Source organism: Podarcis pityusensis (genome assembly GCF_964106645.2).
Source record: "Podarcis pityusensis genome assembly, chromosome: 1".
NCBI lineage: Eukaryota > Metazoa > Chordata > Lepidosauria > Squamata > Lacertidae > Podarcis > Podarcis pityusensis.
The window spans coordinates 21,852,799-21,872,005 of NC_138028.1; the positions used below are offsets into that span (position 1 = coordinate 21,852,799).

The following is a 19,207-nucleotide window of genomic DNA, read 5'->3' on the forward strand; positions in this document are numbered from 1 at the left end:
GATGTTGTTGGACTACAACTTCCATCAGCCCCACCAGCACAGCCAATGGTCAGGGGTGATGGGAGTTGTAGTCCAACACCATCTGGAAGGCCACAAGTCTCCCACCCCTGCTGCAAGAAAAAACGCAGCTTTAAAAGTGGATTTTTTCTGAGTTTGCTTAAAAACATGAACTGATGGTGTCATATGTATAAAATCTAGGAGGAAATTATATAACCATGGGGCTTTGTCTCTGATTATCTTATAGGCTGATCTGAAGCTGATCTCAGGATCCGGGCAACCTCATTATTAGTAAAAGCAGTCCATTAAGTAACCTGTTCTCATGCTACATTACAAACTGTAGGAGCTCATCTGGTGTATTATTGTCCATGAATTGTTTTATGGAGACATCTACTTTACAAAGTGAGAAGCGGGTGGCGCTGTGGGTTAAACCACAGAGCCTAGGGCTTGCTGATCAGAACGTTGGCGGTTCGAATCCCCGCGACGGGGTGAGCTCCAGTTACTCGGTCCCAGCTCCTGCCCACCTAGCAGTTCGAAAGCGTGTCAAAGTGCAAGTAGATAAATAGGTACCGCTCCGGCGGGAAGGTAAACAGCGTTTCCGTGTGCTGCTCTGGTTCGCCAGAAGCGGCTTAGTAATGCGGGCCACATGACCCGGAAGCTGTACGCCGGCTCCCTCAGCCAATAAAAGCGAAATGAGCACCACAACCCCAGAGTTGGCCATGACTGGACCTAATGGTCAGCGGTCCCTTTACCTTTACCTTTACTTTACAAAGTACCAGAGGCAGAAGGTTAAGCAGTGGAGAACAAGCAGCTCCAGACCTTGGTGCTGCTAATATAGATTATGCTCATCTCTATGTGTTCATTATTCTCCAAATAGCGTAATTATTTGGACAGCCACTTTTAGGTCTATGTCCTGAGTGGCCCGACTTCAGATTACTGCTCAGCTGTGAAGCTCACAGTGTGATCGAAAGCCAATCCCTCTGGGTTGCATCCAACTAAGTCAGAACTCAGAGCAGGCCCGTTGGAATCAACAAGCGTTTGTTGGCCAGGACCAGCTTAGGCCTATTGCTTTTGATGGGTCTACTAAGTCAGAGAACTTTCTGTCTGATCTGAACCTACCTTAAAGGGTTGTTGTGAGGCAAAAATAGGTTGCCCTGAGCTCAGTAAAGGCAGGGATTGAATTATTAAGTTAAATTAAATTATTCAATGTGTAATAAACTGAGAAACTCCTCTTATATGTTACTTTAAATAAAATTTAAAAATAGCAATGCAACAAATGGAAACACCTCAACTGAAAGAAAACCAGTTTGTTAGACAGGAAGCTCCTAGTGCTGGTCAGTAATTGATCTTCTGCTGTAAACTACAAGTTGAATAGCACTTGATATCTCGCATTTCAGGGGGGCAATTTTCCTGGTTTGCGCATCTTGTCTCGCTATGTTTCATCCCTGCAGAGGGAGCGACATAACCACGTGGGCAGGGCTGTTCTCCCCTTTCTCCTCCCCCTCATGTTCACTTTCATTCCAAAAGCCACCGCTCTAATTTTATTGCTTCCTGCAAGTTGTTTCTTCAAAGGGGTGAGGGAAAGCAGCAGTTGAAACTGACAAACTGCAACAGTCAAAGGCTTTATTAATTCCTTCTCCTCACCTCCCCTTCTCCAGGCATCTGAAACAGCTGCTTAAATTCATTGTTTCCTGAAGCTTCTACCTCCTATCTACTTTCTCCCCCCCCCCTTTTTACACTTTTTAATTAGCGAGAATGCACCTACATTTCCTTCTCTTTTCTTAAGTGTTATTTTGCACCCACTGAAGTGAAATAGCAGGAATTAAAAATAAAATGAAACAAATTAGCGCCTGCAGCCCAAGGGAAGAAGTTTGTGGGGTTTATCCAGTCTCCTCCCTCCTGCTGAGCTTTGAAAGGATAATTGGGTTAAGCAGAGAATAGCATTGCACAATCAAAATATGGATACTGGGGATAAATTATATAGTGGCGTTTAGGCTGCTAAAAAGCTTTGCTGCATCAGGAGATGCTGCTCATTTGCTCTGAAGGCATAGCAGCCAACATGATGCTCTCAGGATGTTGTCTGACTACAGCACCGCTCATCTCACTTTCAGGCTGAAGGAGCCAGCGTTTCTCCACAGACAGCTTTCCGGGTCATGTGGCCAGCATGACTAAACCACTTCTGGCACATCGGAACACCATGATGGAAACCAGAGCACACAGAAATGCTGTTTGCCCTCCTGCCTAATAATAATAATAATAATAATAATAATAATAATAATAATAATAATAATTTATTATTTATACCCCGCCCATCTGGCTGAGTTTCCCCAGCCACTCTGGGCAGCTTCCAATCAAGTGTTAAAAACAATACAGCATTAAATATTAAAAACTTCAGATGTCTTTTAAAGAGAAGATAGCTGCTTATTTCCTTCACATCTGAAGGGAGGACGTTCCACAGGGCGCCACTACTGAGAGGGCCCTCTGTCTGGTTCCCTGTAACCTCACTTCTCGCAATGAGGGAACCGCCAGAAGGCCCTCGGCGCTGGATCTCAGTGTCTGGGCAGAACGATGGGGGTGGAGATGCTCCTTCAGGTATACAGGACTGAGGCCATTTAGGGCTTTAAAGGTAAGCACCAACACTTTGAATTGTGCTCGGAAACGTACTGGGAGCCAATGCAGATCTCTCAGGACCGGTGTTAAGTGGTCCCGGTGGCCACTCCCAGTCACCAGTCTAGCTGCCGCATTCTGAATTAATTGCAGTTTCTGGGTCACCTGCAAAGGTAGCCCCACGTAGAGCGCATTGCAGTAGTCCAAGCGGGAGATAACTAGAGCATGCACCACTCTGGCAAGACAGTCCACAGGCAGGTAGGGTCTCAGCCTGTGTACCAGGTGGAGCTGGTAGACAGCCGCTCTGGACACAGAATTAACCACTGGTGTGCTTTTGAACTGCTAGGTTGGCAGAAGCTGGAACAGAGCAATGGGAGTTCGCCCCGTTGCAGGGATTTGAACCGCCGACCTTTTGTTCAGCAAGCCCAAGAGACTCAGTGGTTTGGACCACAGTGCCACCCACTACCGTGTTGAGCTCTAAGAGCTTAGAATGATTTCCATGCACGGATGGAAGAAGGAATGGGATTTAGGTTCTGCGTGTGTTCATCTGCCTGCTGTGGGTTACCTGATAACAGCTTCCACAGTACAAACAAGCTCCTCAGCCCCACACTCCCGAGTGTTGATAGGAGGCGGCGATGTCTGGTAGAGATGCGTCTCAGCCGTTGCCCCAACTTCACTGCTGTGGTGGTTGGAGTGGCATCGTTTGCAGTAGCGCACCGGCCTGTTCCCATGGCGACCGCAGCAGCCAGCAGAGAAACACGTGACAACAGCCCTCCTAACATGCGAGCTACAGTTCTGGAAAGAAGCAATGTAAGTGCCATTAAGCCCATCATGGTGACTGAGAGGAAGAATCAAAGAACTATCTATTCAAAGAATTTGCAGCTTATCCAGCAGGAGGGAGAGAAATGCATAGGTGTGTAGTTTGAATTTTAGGTAAAGGTAAAGGGACCCCTGGCCGTTAAGTCCAGTCGCGGACGACTCTGGGGTTGTGGCGCTCATCTTGCTTTACTGGCTGAGGGAGCAGATGTTTGTCCGCAGACAGCTTCCGGGTCATGTGGCCAGCATGACTAAGCCACTTCTGGCGAACCAGAGCAGTGCACGGAAACACAGTTTAACTTCCCGTCGAAGTGGTACTTATTTATCTACTTGCACTTTGACATGCTTTTGAACTGCTAGGTTGGCAGGAGAATTTTACTTGGATGCAATTTAGTGAAATCGGTTGGCTTGACTTCTGTGAAATGGGCATTCTGCAGGAGCAGAACATGAGTTTCAAATGAATGGCTTTTTTGTTTGGGGGAGGGGGATATATTCCCCAGATCTGCCCTTCACTAAACCACTACGGTGTGATAGTTGCATTTTAGCATTACCTATTTGCCTTTGCGGGTGGCCCTGTGGGTTAAACCACAGAGCCTAGGACTTGCCGATCAGAAGGTTGGTGGTTCGAATCCCCGTGACGGGGTGAGCTCCCATTCCTCGGTCCTTGCTCCTGCCAACCTAGCAGTTTGAAAGCACGTCAAAATGCAAGTAGATAAATAGGTACCACTCCGGCGGGAAGGTAAACAACGTTTCCGTGCGCTGCTCTGGTTCGCCAGAAGCGCCTTAATCAGGCTGGCCACATGACCCGGAAGCTGTACGCCGGCTCCCTCGGCCAGTAAAGCGAGATGAGCGTGCAACCCCAAAGTCGTCCACGACTGGACCTAACAGTCAGGGGGTACCTTTACCTTTTTATTTGCCTTTGGTGAAATGGATGTCCTGTTGCGGGAGGGAATGCTGTGGTTGCTCTCACAAACCCTGCAGCAGCCATTTTGTGACTGGCTATGCCCTCCCACGTGGCACCCATTTTGTGGCAACACACAGCACTTTTGCAAAATTCCAAGTGTGCCCTCCGAAACACTAAATCATACCGCTGGTCAATGTGTGTATTTTAAAAGATGGTCAGTGAATACTTACTGTAAATAATGTCACTTAAATTCATCTTATCAAAATCAGTAGGGCTTATTTCAGAGAAAATAAGCTTAGGATGGCGCATGGTATTAATACAAGTGAATTCCAATTTTTTTGGAGGGTGTATATATTTCAGTTTTAGCGACATGGAATCTTACACTGCTTCTGTTGTCAAATGCATATGTTTTATGAAATTATTACATTGGAATTTTCTCCTTTTTACAGCACATGGTAAATGAGGACCCTTCAGCATTCTGCTCCCAGGCCTCTCAGTCAAGATCTGCACTAAACATTTAAAACAAATAATTCTGGGAGCTGCAATTTGTTAAAGGCACTGGAAATGGTAGCTTTGTGAGGGGGGGAACTACAATTCCTAGGATTATCCAGGCAAAGTAATGTGCTTTATGTGTGTGCTGAATATGCTTTAAATGGATAGTGTGGAACTACTGTGATGACTTAAAAAAGCCCAGAGTGCAGGAGGTAACTGGCTCTACTCCCTGGGCCACCATTTTGCAACTGGCTGCTCCCAAAATTTCATACATGGCTCCGCTTGGTTGATGTTGAGGTACTAGGTTTTTTTAAAAAAATAAAGCAGACCCCACAAGTCTGCCATACACAATGTAACAAGGAACTGTGAACAAGATATCTCATTTCCTCTTGCCATCTTCAGTCTCCTGCTCTAGGGTGGATTCTAGACACATATAAAAAAAGACACACTGTGAAAATGCTTTTTAAAAACCGTTTTGAAAAATATATTGAATTTGCCATAAGCTCACCATCGCCATCTAATGTCAATTTTGTATAATGCCCTTAAAACACACTTAAACTGTTATATTTGCAGCTGTATAGCTGTATCCTAGGTCTAATTGTGCCACAATTCCTTTATGTCATGGCGTGAGGTAGGGGAAGGTAAGCAGTGCCTTGATCTTGTGTGTGTTTTTTAAATAAGAAGGCCATATTTTGATAGAATAGTGGTGACAACTCCAAGGTGCAAAGCCTGGCTGAAGCAATTCCAGTTTGAGCAAACGAGAACAAATTGTTCATTTGAGACGCTAAAAGGAATCACTAGATGAAAGTAAATTTGTAAGCATGCTTCATTTTGTTCTGCTGAAGCCTTTAAATTATCCTTGTAATCTCCATTCATTCCTACGGGCCTCGTGCCACAGCAATTATTTGTGGATTGCACTCACACCGAACTGCGCAAGGTGAAATGAATGGCAACAAGGCAGCGCTTGAAAATAGCCACTGAATATATCAACGCCCAGTAATCAGAAGCACAATGTCAACACGTTCCAGCAACATTCCACAGACTCCAATACGACAGAACCCTCCATCTCTTAACCAAAAACGACGACAATGGGAGAATATTTGCACTGCGTGTGACGATGAGATGAAATCACAGACAAAAATAAAAAGCTGAGAGTGATGCCCCATCACATAGATGGAAGAGTCTTACCTTCTTTTGACATATAGCAGAAATTTCGGCTGTAATGGGAAGGTAAACGGAATATCAAAACAGTTATGATCACTCCTTTGACAGGCTGATCTGGGGCCTTACAAGATATTCTAGAGAAAATGGAATTATGAGGTGGTGATAGTGTGACCATCAAAAATCTTGTTTGCCTGTTCAGCACATTTATGTCTCCTAATAGCAGTTTCTGGGGATCGTGAACAGGAGAGTTGTATTGCACTAATGCCTCTATTTACATAGATGTCTGGCTAGAGACTTTGAGAACAGAATGCTGGACTAGATGGGCCTCTGGTTTGATCCAGCAGTGCTTCTCTTATTATAAATGTGTGCTGGAAACAGACCGCTAGCCATACAGAACGCTTCCAGAATGAGACACCTCTTGTAGTTCTGTTTGCAAAGCTAAGCAGGTTTAGACGTCTAGAATGAGACGTCTTTTGTAATTCAGAGCTTATTTCTCTTACAGTTCTAAAACATGGCAGGTATTCCCTGCTTCCCATCTGCATGGAAATGGTAAATGATTCTGGCCAGTCCAACACAAGGAGTATTAGCATGACCCTGTTCTCCATACAGAGGTAGAAGCCAGTGAATTCATTGGAACAATAAGCACAAGAAGAGATTCACAGATGGTAAAAGTAGTCTGAGCCAAGAGAAGAGCTGGAATAGAGAGTGCCGCTAAATTCTGGGTTCGTAATAAATTGTCAGGCCTCCGTGGGGTAGAACTCCTGGCACCAGACTCAGGGCTTACTAGAATCTGGATTTCACCACAAGAAGCACTGGCCGAACTCACAACAAATTACCCCCAAAATGTTCAGGGTTAGTGAAATACACAAAAACAGGATCAGCACCAGAGGGTGTCAAGATACAGCATTTGCCAGGTTCCAGAAAAGTGCTACCATTTCTGCTTTGCACAAAACACCCAATTCTGGAACCAGCACTGCATGAAGATTAATATACTATACTATACTATACTATGCTATAATTAATATGCAGTGCTATTTTTCTAGAAAAAGAGGTGCCATAACTCAACATGAGCACCTCCCTCATTCTCTTAGAATGTCAATGGCGCCCACCTGAGAGGTGCCGGAACCGAGTTCCGGTGAGTTCTGACTGAAAAAAGAGACGTGTGGCTCAGGCGCGCTGCAGGCCAGGCCCAGCGTTCACCCCCCTCAGGGATGAGACCCAAGGCGGTCTGCACCCACCGCTGCCCCCTTCCTACACCACCAATCCAACCTTTATTTGTTGCAATCAGAGCTGCTTCCTTTCTGCTGCTGTTCAGCTTCCCGCGAAGAATACACGTGTCATCTCACTGTGCACTATTTAATGTAAGTTATGTAACTTACACCCCATTCATTTCAATGGAAATCAAATGTTAAAACAATGTCAAAAACGTAACTAATTATGTGCCTAACATCAATCTACAAATGGCTGACATTGAAGCTGCTCCCCCGAGGAATAGTCCCACTGATTCTCTGCGACCAGTTCCAGTCAGGCTGGCAGACAGCAGTCCTGAACACCCTTCAGAAAATGGGGTTTGCCCCTCAAGCCCTTCTAAGCCTGGGGTTGGGCCAGGCAAAAGCTATGGTCAGGCAAAGAATCATAGACACTGAGAGACAATGGGACTGCTCGAGGTGCCCCGACTATAAAATTGGAGAAATCGAGAGAGATATAGCCGCACCGGCAGCATATCTCTTCTTTCTCGTATCTAAAAATGCAAGAAGGGCCTTCACACTTGCCAGAAGCTCGGCCCTACCCTCATTGGTCCTGGATAGAGCCTTTAAAAAAGTCCCATACACTCAGAGACTTTGCGCCGGTCCATTGGGGGAGGTAGGAAGCCCAGAGCACTTTAGATGCCCCTTTTATAAAGAGGCATGTAGTAAGACCATTGATTCCCTGCTGGTGAGGCTCGCTGACCTCCCGGAAAAGCAAAAATTCGACCTTTTTCTGTTGGGCAAAGATCAGAAGACGACCCGGATGGTGGCCAGATTCTGTGTACAGATCTGTCGGCGCGGACAACCTCCCAACTCAAACTAGTTCATTAAGAAAATCCCCAAACTCAGTTCTATGGGTGACTCTGGATCGGCTCCCTGCGGTAGTTTATTGTTGTATATTATTTTTAAATTTATTGTTGTACATTGTTTTAATTGTTTGTTTTCCTTCTGTGACTGTACCCCCAAGTGTGTTTTATAAGCTGGTCTCCAACCGTAATAAATTATCTATCTATCTAATTATGTATAGATGGTGCACTTAAAAGCAACAATGTGAATGAGTCATATTTGTTTGACCGATTTCCATTTCGGAAACTGAACTGCTGCCATTTCCGCTTCCTTTCCCACTTTTGCCTGGATTCTCTGGCATCTTTAATTACAACTCTGATCATTCCTGAACTTATGTCAGCTCAAACCATTTGCCCATCTAGTCCAGTATCGCCCGTTCTGACTGGCAGCAGCTCTCCGGGGTCTCAAACAGAGGGTCTTCCCCATCACTTTTAAACTGACATCCTGACTTTTTAAACTGGAGGTGCCAGGGATTTGAACTCAGGGCCTCCTGCATGCATGCCACATTCTCTACCCCCAAGCTATGATACAGGGGCTTGGTTTGAATGACCTTTGAGCACCCGTAGAATCCCACAATTCTATGATTCTATAAAAACACCCATATCACGGTATTGCCATTAGTACTTGCTATCCAACTTTAAATGGTCTTACCTTGTGGTAAAAGAACATCAATCAACCATTCACTGTGATCCCTTAAAAGGAAAGGAAAGAATCAGAGTAGTTTATGATGTGTTTTCCCTACTACTACCACCACCACCAAAATAAAATAAAATATGAAAAAGCCATTTTTAAACTGCGCAGGCTGGGCTCCTCCTGATTATGGATAGTATCTATCTCTGTCATTTTTACTTCTGAACTGGACTACTTTGTCACATTGCATTTATCGCACATTACTGCTGTACTGATGTCAGGTCTGCTATGTTCTACCCATTTTTTGGCAGCTTATATCAAAAATTCTCAATTAGATGAAGAAATACAGAGCACCTCTGACTATCCTCAGATGGCCACGGGTGTGATCCCAACATAAAAAGAGAACAAACAGCTCCACCATCTAATTCGCTTGTTCCTGCTTAAAAGCCAGACCTCCTAGCAAATTTAATTATTTTCACTTCAGGTTTAAATCAAAGATGACTTCACCACCAAGGTGACTTCTATAAAATTAAATTACCTTTCCCCCCTTCTGCAAATGGCCTCGCTGTGATGCCAAGGCCTCTATAAAGCAGCAGGCGAAAATAAGAAGTGCACCTTCTGGTCTAATTTTTTAATAAATGTGCATTTCTTTGCCCTAAATTTTTATTATTATTGGACTCTGAAACTAAGGGAAAACGCTATCAAAGCGGTGAAGCCACGGTGTATTTTAAAATGTGCTTCTCTAAACCGCAACCCGCCAAACTGAACGGCAACCACTGTTACGATTTTATTACACTATAAAAATGCTCCCTTCTAAATGTCTCGCGGAAGGCAATAACAATGCCTTGTTGAGATGGAAAGTCGTCTTATCCCTTCCCTGTAATAACTGGCGCATGGAGAAAAAATACATGATTTTGTGCCAAAGTTTATAACCTAATCCTGCACAGCCAAGGTTGGATGGTAGATAGATTACTGCAATGCGCTCTGTGTGGGGCTGCCCTTGAGGTTGGTCCAGAAGTTAGTGTGAAATGCAGTACTTTGAATGCTCACTGGGGCTAACATGTTATGCCACTGCTCAAAGAATTGCACTGGCTGCCAGCTGACTACCAGGTTTTAAGGTGCTAGTTCTGGTGTATAATGTCTTATACAGCTTGGGACTAGGATACCTGAAATATTTTCTCACCCCTTATCTCAACCACTGCACTCTGAAGATGAGGGCCTCCCACAGGTACAGGGGAAACTCAGTTTTTGAGCATCTCGGAAGCCAAACATTTCGGAACCCAAACGCCGAAAACCTGGAAGTGATTGCTTCCGTTTTTGAACACGCCTCGGAAGTCGAACGGCTTCCAAGGCACGTTTCTCAATTTTCACCATTGATATTGCTGACAGCCCTTTGCACCTCGGTTGTCGAAGGTTTCAGAAGCCGAACGGTCTTCCGGAATGGATTATGTTCGACAACCGAGGTTCCACTGTACCATCTTATCAGGAGGTCTCCTCTGTACAATATCAGAATTGGGCACCTACACTTTGGAATTTCGCCACACACAGACCCCGTTATATATTTAATAAATAACTGAAATGCCAGGTTTAGATGTGAGGATGCCATACTAGACCCCTTCAGAGCCAAACTAGATGTGTTGCCCTGCACACAACTTTTTAGGGCTTGATTTAGATCGGGACCATGGCATGCAGGTAAGTTTTTTTTAAAAAAAAAAAAACCCCTCTCTGCCCCTGCTGCAATCCCATTTCCAGACCTCGCGCCTCTGGGGATGTGTTTCAAAAGGCAGAGGGAATATTGTTCCCCCACCAAGATACAAAATCAGAAGTGTCCTGAGCAATTTCTTGTGGATATAGGTTTCCATCGGAACAATTTGCTTTTCCCAGTTTGCAGTCGCTCATCCTGAATGAAAAATCCTTCCTTGCAACATCCGGCGAATCCTTTTTCTCCCTCTCCAAAGTAAACCGGGCTGTTTTGCAATCGAGACAGCAACTTCTGGCAGCAAGAGTGGAACTGCCTCCAAACAAATCATTTCCTGTGATACCACATGGACTTGGGTGTCTAATAAATCAGACCAGATTGGTCTACCATGCTCAACCATCAAATAGCATTTGCACTTACTTGCAAACGTGCCTTGATTTATTCTGATTTCTAGAAGTTTCGGTACTTAACCATTCAGCTTAAGAGAAAGCTGTGTGGCTTTGGCTTTTGACTTAATTCAGGTTCCAAAGTTTTTGCATAGCTTTTTAGGATAGAGGTTTCTCAAGTTCACCATGATTCTTTTGGTTTGGTCGGCCTCTCTTAAGTCTACCCACCCTGCAATCCTCTGGCTGCATTCTTCACAAAGGTAGAGAGGGGGTGGTTTATCACCCAAAGCCACAGACAAGGAAGGATCTATGCACATCTGAAACACACAGGAAGGACAGGATCAGTTTCTCTCCAGAAATGTGCTCTAGTCAGTGAACACAAATCCCCTGCATGTGACCAAAAAATACACCACCTCATTGCTTCCACTGACAAAAGGGAATCTGTGTTCATGAGCCTCGAGCCTCTCTCAGGCATTCGTACCAGCTTTCTTTGTGCTTAGGTATGGGAGAGGCTCATCAATTAAGATGGCACAGGTGAGCTGAATGTTTTGTTTGGGATATTGGCATTGCAGCGAAAGAAGGCAGAATACTGTCATTGCTAATGGTTCAGAATAACGTATTAATGTTTGCAGAGCTCTCTATGGAGAAAAATCAGTTGCAAACTAAGCAGAGCTTCTGCACAAACAAGATTTGGGGTGGACAAGAATAGAAAAGGCTCTTAAACTACAATATTAAGAGAGAACAGGATCTGCTTGTCTTCTGAACTGAAATGTGGAAGCAACTTACTGGATGGAATGATGCAAGTAGGCTCTTTTAGAGCATGAGAGTCATTCAGGGTCATTGTTAACCCCTGATATGCAACTGCTCAGGAATCATAGGTTATGCCCTGATATCAACATAGGAAATGGGTGGTACTACTCATGGTTGGGGAGCTCAACACAGGGATGTCAGTTTGGGTGGTATCCCCGAGTCTTCTGTAATGTTCAGTATGTTCTGCTCTAATTACCATGAGATCATACATTCAGCTCTGCTCAAATGCTATCATATCCACTCAGAGCTATTAAAGGTAAAGGTAAAGGTCCAGTCGTGGACGACTCTGGGGTTGCGCGCTCATCTCGCTTTACAGGCCGAGGGAGCTGGCGTTTCTCCGCAGACAGCTGCGGCCAGCCTGACTAAGCCGCTTCTGGCGAACCAGAGCAGCGCACAGAAATGCCGTTTACCTTCCCGCCGGAGCGGTACTTATTTATCTACTTGCATTTTGACGTGCGTTCGAACTGCTAGGTGGGCAGGAGCAGGGACCGAACAATGGGAGCTCACCCCGTCGCGGGGATTCAAACCGCTGACCTTCTGATCAGCAAGCCCTAGGCTCTGTGGTTTAGACCACAGCGCCACCCAATTAGAACCAAACAAATTTATACTCCTAACGTGCAGTGAGTGACCATGTACTAGGCACAGGGGGAAATATTTATTGGAACCACAGCGCATGGAGAGAGGAGGGTTGATTCTTTCCTTTCCTGCTGTGATGATCCTGACAAAAATCCCCCTCCCAGTGTAGCAAATAACATGGTCGGGGGGGAACATCACTGCAGCATGGAGGGCACTTTTCGTTGGAATCACAGATGCCAAAGGGAGCATTAACCTTCTCCTCCCCATGCACTGCGGTTCTGATGAAAATTCCCCCCCCCCACGATGGTTTGTATTAATTTTCTTATTTAAAAATTCCATTACATGCACACTGACAATGTCCTCAGCATAATATGTAGTTTAACCCTTCATCCTGAGCTATTTGAGGAATGAAGATGCTACCCAGGAACACCAACCCAAACTGGGGTGTGGTTTTTACCAGTATTCTGCTGTCAAAAGTACAGTACAGAATGCAATGTACTGTTTAGGTTTACAGTTGCACAGGACTCCAGTCCTGTAGCTGAAGGATGGTAACAGTGGCTCAAAGACAGATAGCAACTGCTCCAACAGGCAAGACTATCCTATATAGGAGGAGGGGCCAATTTAGGGCCACCTTTTCTTGGTCACACTCTGCTCCTGGCACGGTAAGGCCTCTGGTCCTCTATAAAGTGTATACATTCCAAGTAGTCCAATGTACAAGGGGCATGGGAAGCAATGTGTCTCTTTGAGGGGAGGCAACTTGTCTCTGGGTGCAGAATTATAGCAGGATTAAGAAGAAATCCCTGTTCCAGGGGCAAACTAGAGAAAAGTTTCTAACCAACTGAATGGTAGGGATACAGGGGTTGCTGTTTGGTTATGCTTGGCAATGCCTTGGTTTGAATAGAAGGTATTTTGGAGATGCGGCCGGCCCTTCATTTGTTCACTCTTAATGACAGATAACCCCACTATTCCAGAAACTGTTGGAACATCATTAGCCCCTCAGTGGGCACAGTCTAAGGGGTGCATAAGTGTCCATTACCTTCACTGCTGGCTTGTTAATGGCATTATGGCATTCAATGTGCTGACAGTGTATGGGATTCCATGCTGAAAAACAAAACCATCACTGATGAACACACATAAGTTTATTGATGAGCTAAATATGGGTCAGATACAATGCTGAGAGACCATTTCTACCAGCTGTACTCATTTCAGGTGATGAGATTTTGTTTCAGGTTCAGGTTGAGATACTGAACACCACTTTAGAATTATTTTTACTCTCCAGTTCTGATGTCAGCTCTGGCAACTATAGAATTGAGGGGCACTGGGAGTGCATGCCTGCATTATGGATCCAGGTTCAGTGATCAGCACGTCCATTTAAACACTAACAGGCTGCCTGCAGAAAAGAATTCTGCCTGGGAACCTAGAGAGGCATTAAATACACTGAACTCGATGAGCATCTCCCTCTGTTCTAATGTTGGGAAGTCTTGTTTATAATTCTGCATATACAGTAAAATATATTTCTACAGCTAGTTCACACAGTCATTCATCACTTGACTTTTGCAGCATGTGCTTGCATGCTTGCTTGCTCGCTTGCTTGCTTGCATGCTTGCTTGCTTGCTTGCTTGCTTGCATGGAGGAATGGGCCATTGCAGAGTTAAGACAGAACTGGCTGTGTTCACAAGTCACAATAATGAGCAGTAATGAATTTCAATGAACTTTGTGCTCACCTGCTTCCTCCTCCTCTCTCTTCCTCTTGCACAGCCACTAGAAGGACCCTGGAAGCTTTTGCTTCCACTTCTGCTTAACCATGGTTTGTTGCATTCCTGGAGCAACAAACTGGTTTATAGTTAGTTTAAAGCAAGTTAGCTCCAAGCCATGGTTTCTGAGGCTGGCATGTTTAAACTAACCATAGTTCCAGCTCAGGAGCATTGTGGCTGAACAAAAGCAGAAGCAGAAGCTTCTGAACTGCTCCTCCCATCAAAATGTGATGGGATCACACAAGCCAGAAGCTCACCTGCAGCTCATTCTAGCTCGTACGTGACTTGTGATCGGGCCATAGTATCAAAATGAGAACCCACAATAAGTCTGTCTGTTGTAGCACAAGCCTTCCCAGCTTCACAATTTGAGTGGCTGGCATGTATATTAGCACGCTGAAAGCTGGTTCAGTTATCAGACTTTCCCCTCCCAATCTCCATGCTTCAGGTGAGCTGTTCCCCCTTTTAAAGTAATGTTTAAAAGAATAGGACATGTGAACTGCCCCTACATGAGAACAAAGAGAGAACGCAGAAGCAGAGCAGAGAAGCCAAGAAAGACATTTCCCTTACCCTCCTGGAATCCAAACAAGTTACAGAAAAGATATCAAGAGGGGAATTCACACAGCGGCAGATTGACAGGTGTCATGCCTGACCTACTGCGCAACTCAGCAATTTCATTATAGAATCATAGAATTTGAAGGTGCCCAATGGATCACCTCATCCAGCCCTCTGCCCTGAAAGAGAACCTCCTAAGTCTAAAGTATATCTGAGAGATATCTGAAAAAACACCGAGGGAGTACCTTGGGAGCGCATTCCAACACTGAACTCTTTTTCTAGTCAAGAAACTGTCACCTACTTTACTTTTTAAATTACCAGGAACACGTTAACCCAGAAACACCTTGATGCATGTAAGCATTTACTACACAGTTCTGCGAACACACTGCATTATACACAATAGTTAGAAGTGAATGTGTCAATTCGGGGGTGGGAACCATCCATCTCTTTAGCATCCACGACAATATTGTGTTCGGCTTCAGCATCCAGCTCTAAGATACAGCTGGGCTGAGCATCACTTACCTGTATACTGCAGTCCTCGGTATTCGCTTATTGCCCCGGGTGGTTTTAAGTTGGGCCAGTAGTGGAAAAGCATTTGTACGGCCGGTGGTTTTACTTGAGAAGGACCATACGCTATTACGTAGAGCAAATCCTAAAAGAGAAACAGGGCTGTAGGTTGAATTTCAGAAGGTGTCACAGGGGTACCTTTGAAGGCCTGCACTTTGGCTGCAGTCCTATACCCGATCACTTGAACTCGGTGGCTCTTACTACTGAGTAGACCATGCCTAGGATTGTGATGTTTGGCAGCAGTCTTGGCAACTACACACTTACCTGGGAGCAAGCCCAATTGAACTCAACTGGGGCTTACTTCCAAGTAGATGCAACCAGGATTGCAACGACTGCCTCAAAACACCTGCCTCTGTTCTGTTTAGTATTGTATTTTATTTTAGCTGCCCTGTGTTCTCCTTGGGATATTTATATGGAGTGAATGCTCAGCGGTGCTGCCAAAACTTAAGAATCCCCCCTCCTGTTGACACCCACAGAATTTCCTACTCTACTTGCTCTGAGGCAGGTTCAAAAGATTCATTTCAACCATCTTTAAATGCGTAATTATATGCTGCACAGTTCTAACTGCAGCAGCTATTAGCTATTTTATCCTTTTTAGTTTAGTTTTGTAGTTTGTCTTGGTGGTGGCTGCACTGTGAACAAGAATGGGCAAAGCTTTCAGTTTCTCATTTTTCTAATCTTAAATTAAGTTCACATTGGTTTGTGAGCTTTTTTTTTTTTTTTAGCCATCGTGAAAATTCATGCACATTTTTGTGTTCGCTTTCCCTACTATATACATTTTTGCAAGCCATTTCCTGATATGTAATGGATTTTTGCACATTTATGTGCACCCTTTTTGCTGATATATGTATTTTGCACACATTTGGGGCGGAGGATTCAGAGAAACCAAAACTTTCAAAAGGATAGTTGCGATTTGGTCTGCATTTTGTTTTCCCCTGTGTGAATTAGGTTGGTCCACATTAAAAAGAGAGCTGAACAAATGTCTTGCCCATCACTAATTGCAAACCACTTATTAATTGAAAACAGGGCTGCTAAAGATTGAACAAACTAGAAAAAAAGACAATCAGGTATAGTAGAGCAATCCAAGTTAAAGGAAACACCCAGGCAGGGCTGGTTCAAGGCATTTTGCTACCTGAGGCAGAAGAGCACATACTCCCCTCTGCACAATAGAGGTGCGTCCTACACTGTATTTATTCCATTTAATTATTACTCAATTTTCAGAGCCAAGCTCCCATGAAGCAATTCAGGCTTCATACGCACCATACACTTAAAGCACATTACTCCCCGTACCAATTAATCCTGGGAACTTTAGTTTACCCCCTCACAAGGCTACAATTTCCAGCACCCTTAAAAAACTACAGTTCCCGTGATTCTTTGGTCACGTGCTTTAAATGTATGCAGCCAGAAAGAGAAATAAAACAATAGAACTTCAGAAAGTGTATGAAGCACCAAACAGACACAGACGAACAGATGCATAAGGTAATGGTCACCAGCATCGTTCTCTTTAAGGAAAGGCAAGTTACCCATGACTGACTAAGTTATTTAGGCACTGCAAACAGAAAATTCTGCAAGTTCCTCTCCCCTTCTCTGGCAGTAGAAATGCAAAATTACCGTATTTTTTGCTCTATAAGACTCACTTTTTCCCTCCTACAAATTAAGGGGAAATGTGTATGCGTCTTATGGAGCGAATGCAGGCTGTGCAGCTATCCCAGAAGCCAGAACAGCAAGAGGGATCACTGCTTTCTCTGTGCAGCGATCCCTCTTGTTGTTCTGGCTTCTGAGATTCAGAATATTTTTTTTTTAGTTTTCCTCCTCCAAAAACTAGGTGCGTCTTATGGTCTGGTGCGTCTTATAGAGCAAAAAATACGGTAAATAGCAATCAATTTACTGCCCTTCTCATGAGACCAAAAATCATCTTCCTAAGTAAGCTTCCTCACTCTGCCGAATGGTAGGCCCAGTCCTGAATCCAGTAGCCACAAAATTTGGACCCAGCAATGACCAACTATGTTGCTGCAAAGGCCAGAAAGCCAAGCTTCCTACCTCATACTCTGGGTTCTAGAGCAGAGTTTCCCAAAGTTGGATCTTCAGCTGTTTGGCGACTACAGTTCCCATCATCTTTGACCACTGGTCCAGCTAGCTAGGGATGATGGGAGTTGTAGTCCAAAAACAGCTGGAGAACCACGTTTGGGAAACCTTGTTCTAGACAATGTTGCTGGCTCCTAAATTTTGCAAACCACAAAACAAAGAAACATTCTAGCCCTCTATGAATATGTGTTGTTTTGAACTGATTTGCTTTAAAGAAACAAAAAGACTGCAACAATGCTATTTCCCCCAGTGGCCTAAGTCACTTCTAAAAACATATCATGAAGAAGGATTCCACCTAGGATGCAGGAGGGAATGGCATGCACAAATTCCTATTGCAATACGGTCCTTCAAGAAATGAATCAGACATGTACATTTTCCCAACTGATTTGGTCATTTACTAGGATTTCAATGTTAAAATAGGGCATTGTTCATTCTATTCTTTTTGTAAAATATATTTGGTCCGACACTTACTTTCCAAACTTCTTGTTTGTACTTCATAAGGCATTCCAGTAACTGACAATGGTACACTGGAAGAGAAAAAGCAGACTCCTTGAAATACGAAATGAAGGAACGAAAGTGCTTTGTAGCATGCTGATTGGCTTAATTCACAGCTGCCAGTTCAAAGCCTGCATAGCAAATGCATAGCAATAGCAGTTTCTAAGTCTGGTTAGGGTGATCATGGAGTTGTCCAATTCCCTGCAATGCAGGAATCACAGCTCAAGAATCCCTGACAAACGACCATCCAACGTCTGTTGAAAAACCTCCATTGAAAGAGAGCCCCCACCACATTCCAATGAGCATCCCTTAAATGGATTCAGGAAGTCAATTCAAATGTTCATCAAGCTCACATGATACAGTCGTCATGAGCCTGTATCAGAACCCACATGGGAGAATGCATGTGTGAATGTGCTCCCTGTGATTCAGCATGCCTGTATGCAGAAAACTTACTGGGTTAGATCCAGACTTGGTCATGCTTAGCACTGACCCAATGAAATAGGTTTTAGCTATTTCCTTGACTGCTTTGTGTGTACACTGCTTTGAAAACAACTGAGGAAATGTGATTTTAAAGAAAGTTTGCAGTACAGATATTCTATAAATCGTAAGCATAGTAAAAGATGTATATGATACCTTACTTTCTTTATTATAATTCATTCCACTTTTTTATACATCACAACCATATAAGATATATTGTTTGTCTGTTTATTTTGATGCCACTGTTGACCTCCCAGAAGGAGCCTGGGGTGGCAAACTCTGAAGTGGTAAAACAATACAATGAAAATAAAGCGGAAAAGTGTTTTAAAATATCTAAAAGTGTCTATGCTGTGTACAGACTGCTAAATTTAAAGTTGATACACATAACACAGCCAAAATTATAACAAATAGGTAACAAAAAGCAGAATGTTCACCTAAGTTCACAGAAATACAATATGGGTAACCTTCAAGAGAAGATTTGTTGAAACAACTGGGTTTTCAGACGGTGCAGCCAGCCTAACCTCAGTGGTCGAAGAAATCTCAGGAGCACCACACTGAATGCTCCATTTCTGATTGATGAAGACACGATGTAACCACAAACCCATCACACGTGCCTCAGGTGCAGATTATGAAAATCAGATGGAGGTACAAAAGTTGAGGCAGTCCTTTAAATACACTGGTCCCAAGTGGTTTAGGGCTTTAAACACTGGTAATAACATTCTGAACCTGGCTCGGTAACAAATTGGCAGCCACAGCTTGGACATCCATACCTGACTCAGACGCTGTGGAGAATCAGAACAGGGTGTCATCAGGATACTGATGGCACTCCCCCCCCCAAAAAAAAAAACCCCACCTCCTAATATCTGCTCCCAATTCCTTCATGTAGATGTTAAATAAATTAGGGTTGCCATACATCTGGCATGACGGACTTAGCCTCCAGGGGAAATTTGGAAAATTGGCCAAATGTCTGGATTTTTGAAGTTTTCTCAACAACATTGTGTGTCTGGATTTTGGGGCCAAAGAGAATTCTGGCGGTGTTCCTCTTTGGATGTAAACATGTAGGTAGGACTGGAACCATTGTAAAACAGTGCGCTGAATTCAGC

The 19,207-nt window shown here is 44.1% G+C and overlaps 1 protein-coding gene across 7 annotated transcripts in view; it reads right to left on the reverse strand.

The window, feature by feature from the left end:
* Nucleotides 1-19,207, reverse strand: part of UNC79 (unc-79 homolog, NALCN channel complex subunit) — a 134,635-nt gene that overhangs the window by 88,993 nt on the left and 26,435 nt on the right. For 6 of the 7 annotated variants that reach the window (XM_081001368.1, XM_081001366.1, XM_081001367.1 and 3 more), the window contains 7 exons: nt 17,604-17,659; nt 15,003-15,132; nt 13,211-13,275; nt 11,017-11,105; nt 8,725-8,765; nt 6,005-6,033; nt 3,170-3,399 (listed from right to left, as the gene is read on the reverse strand). In XM_081001368.1, coding sequence (XP_080857494.1) covers nt 3,170-3,399; nt 6,005-6,033; nt 8,725-8,765; nt 11,017-11,105; nt 13,211-13,275; nt 15,003-15,132; nt 17,604-17,659 — 640 coding nt within the window. The remainder of the gene's footprint in view (nt 1-3,169; nt 3,400-6,004; nt 6,034-8,724; nt 8,766-11,016; nt 11,106-13,210; nt 13,276-15,002; nt 15,133-17,603; nt 17,660-19,207) is intronic. The other variant, XM_081001369.1, reaches the window with a different exon arrangement.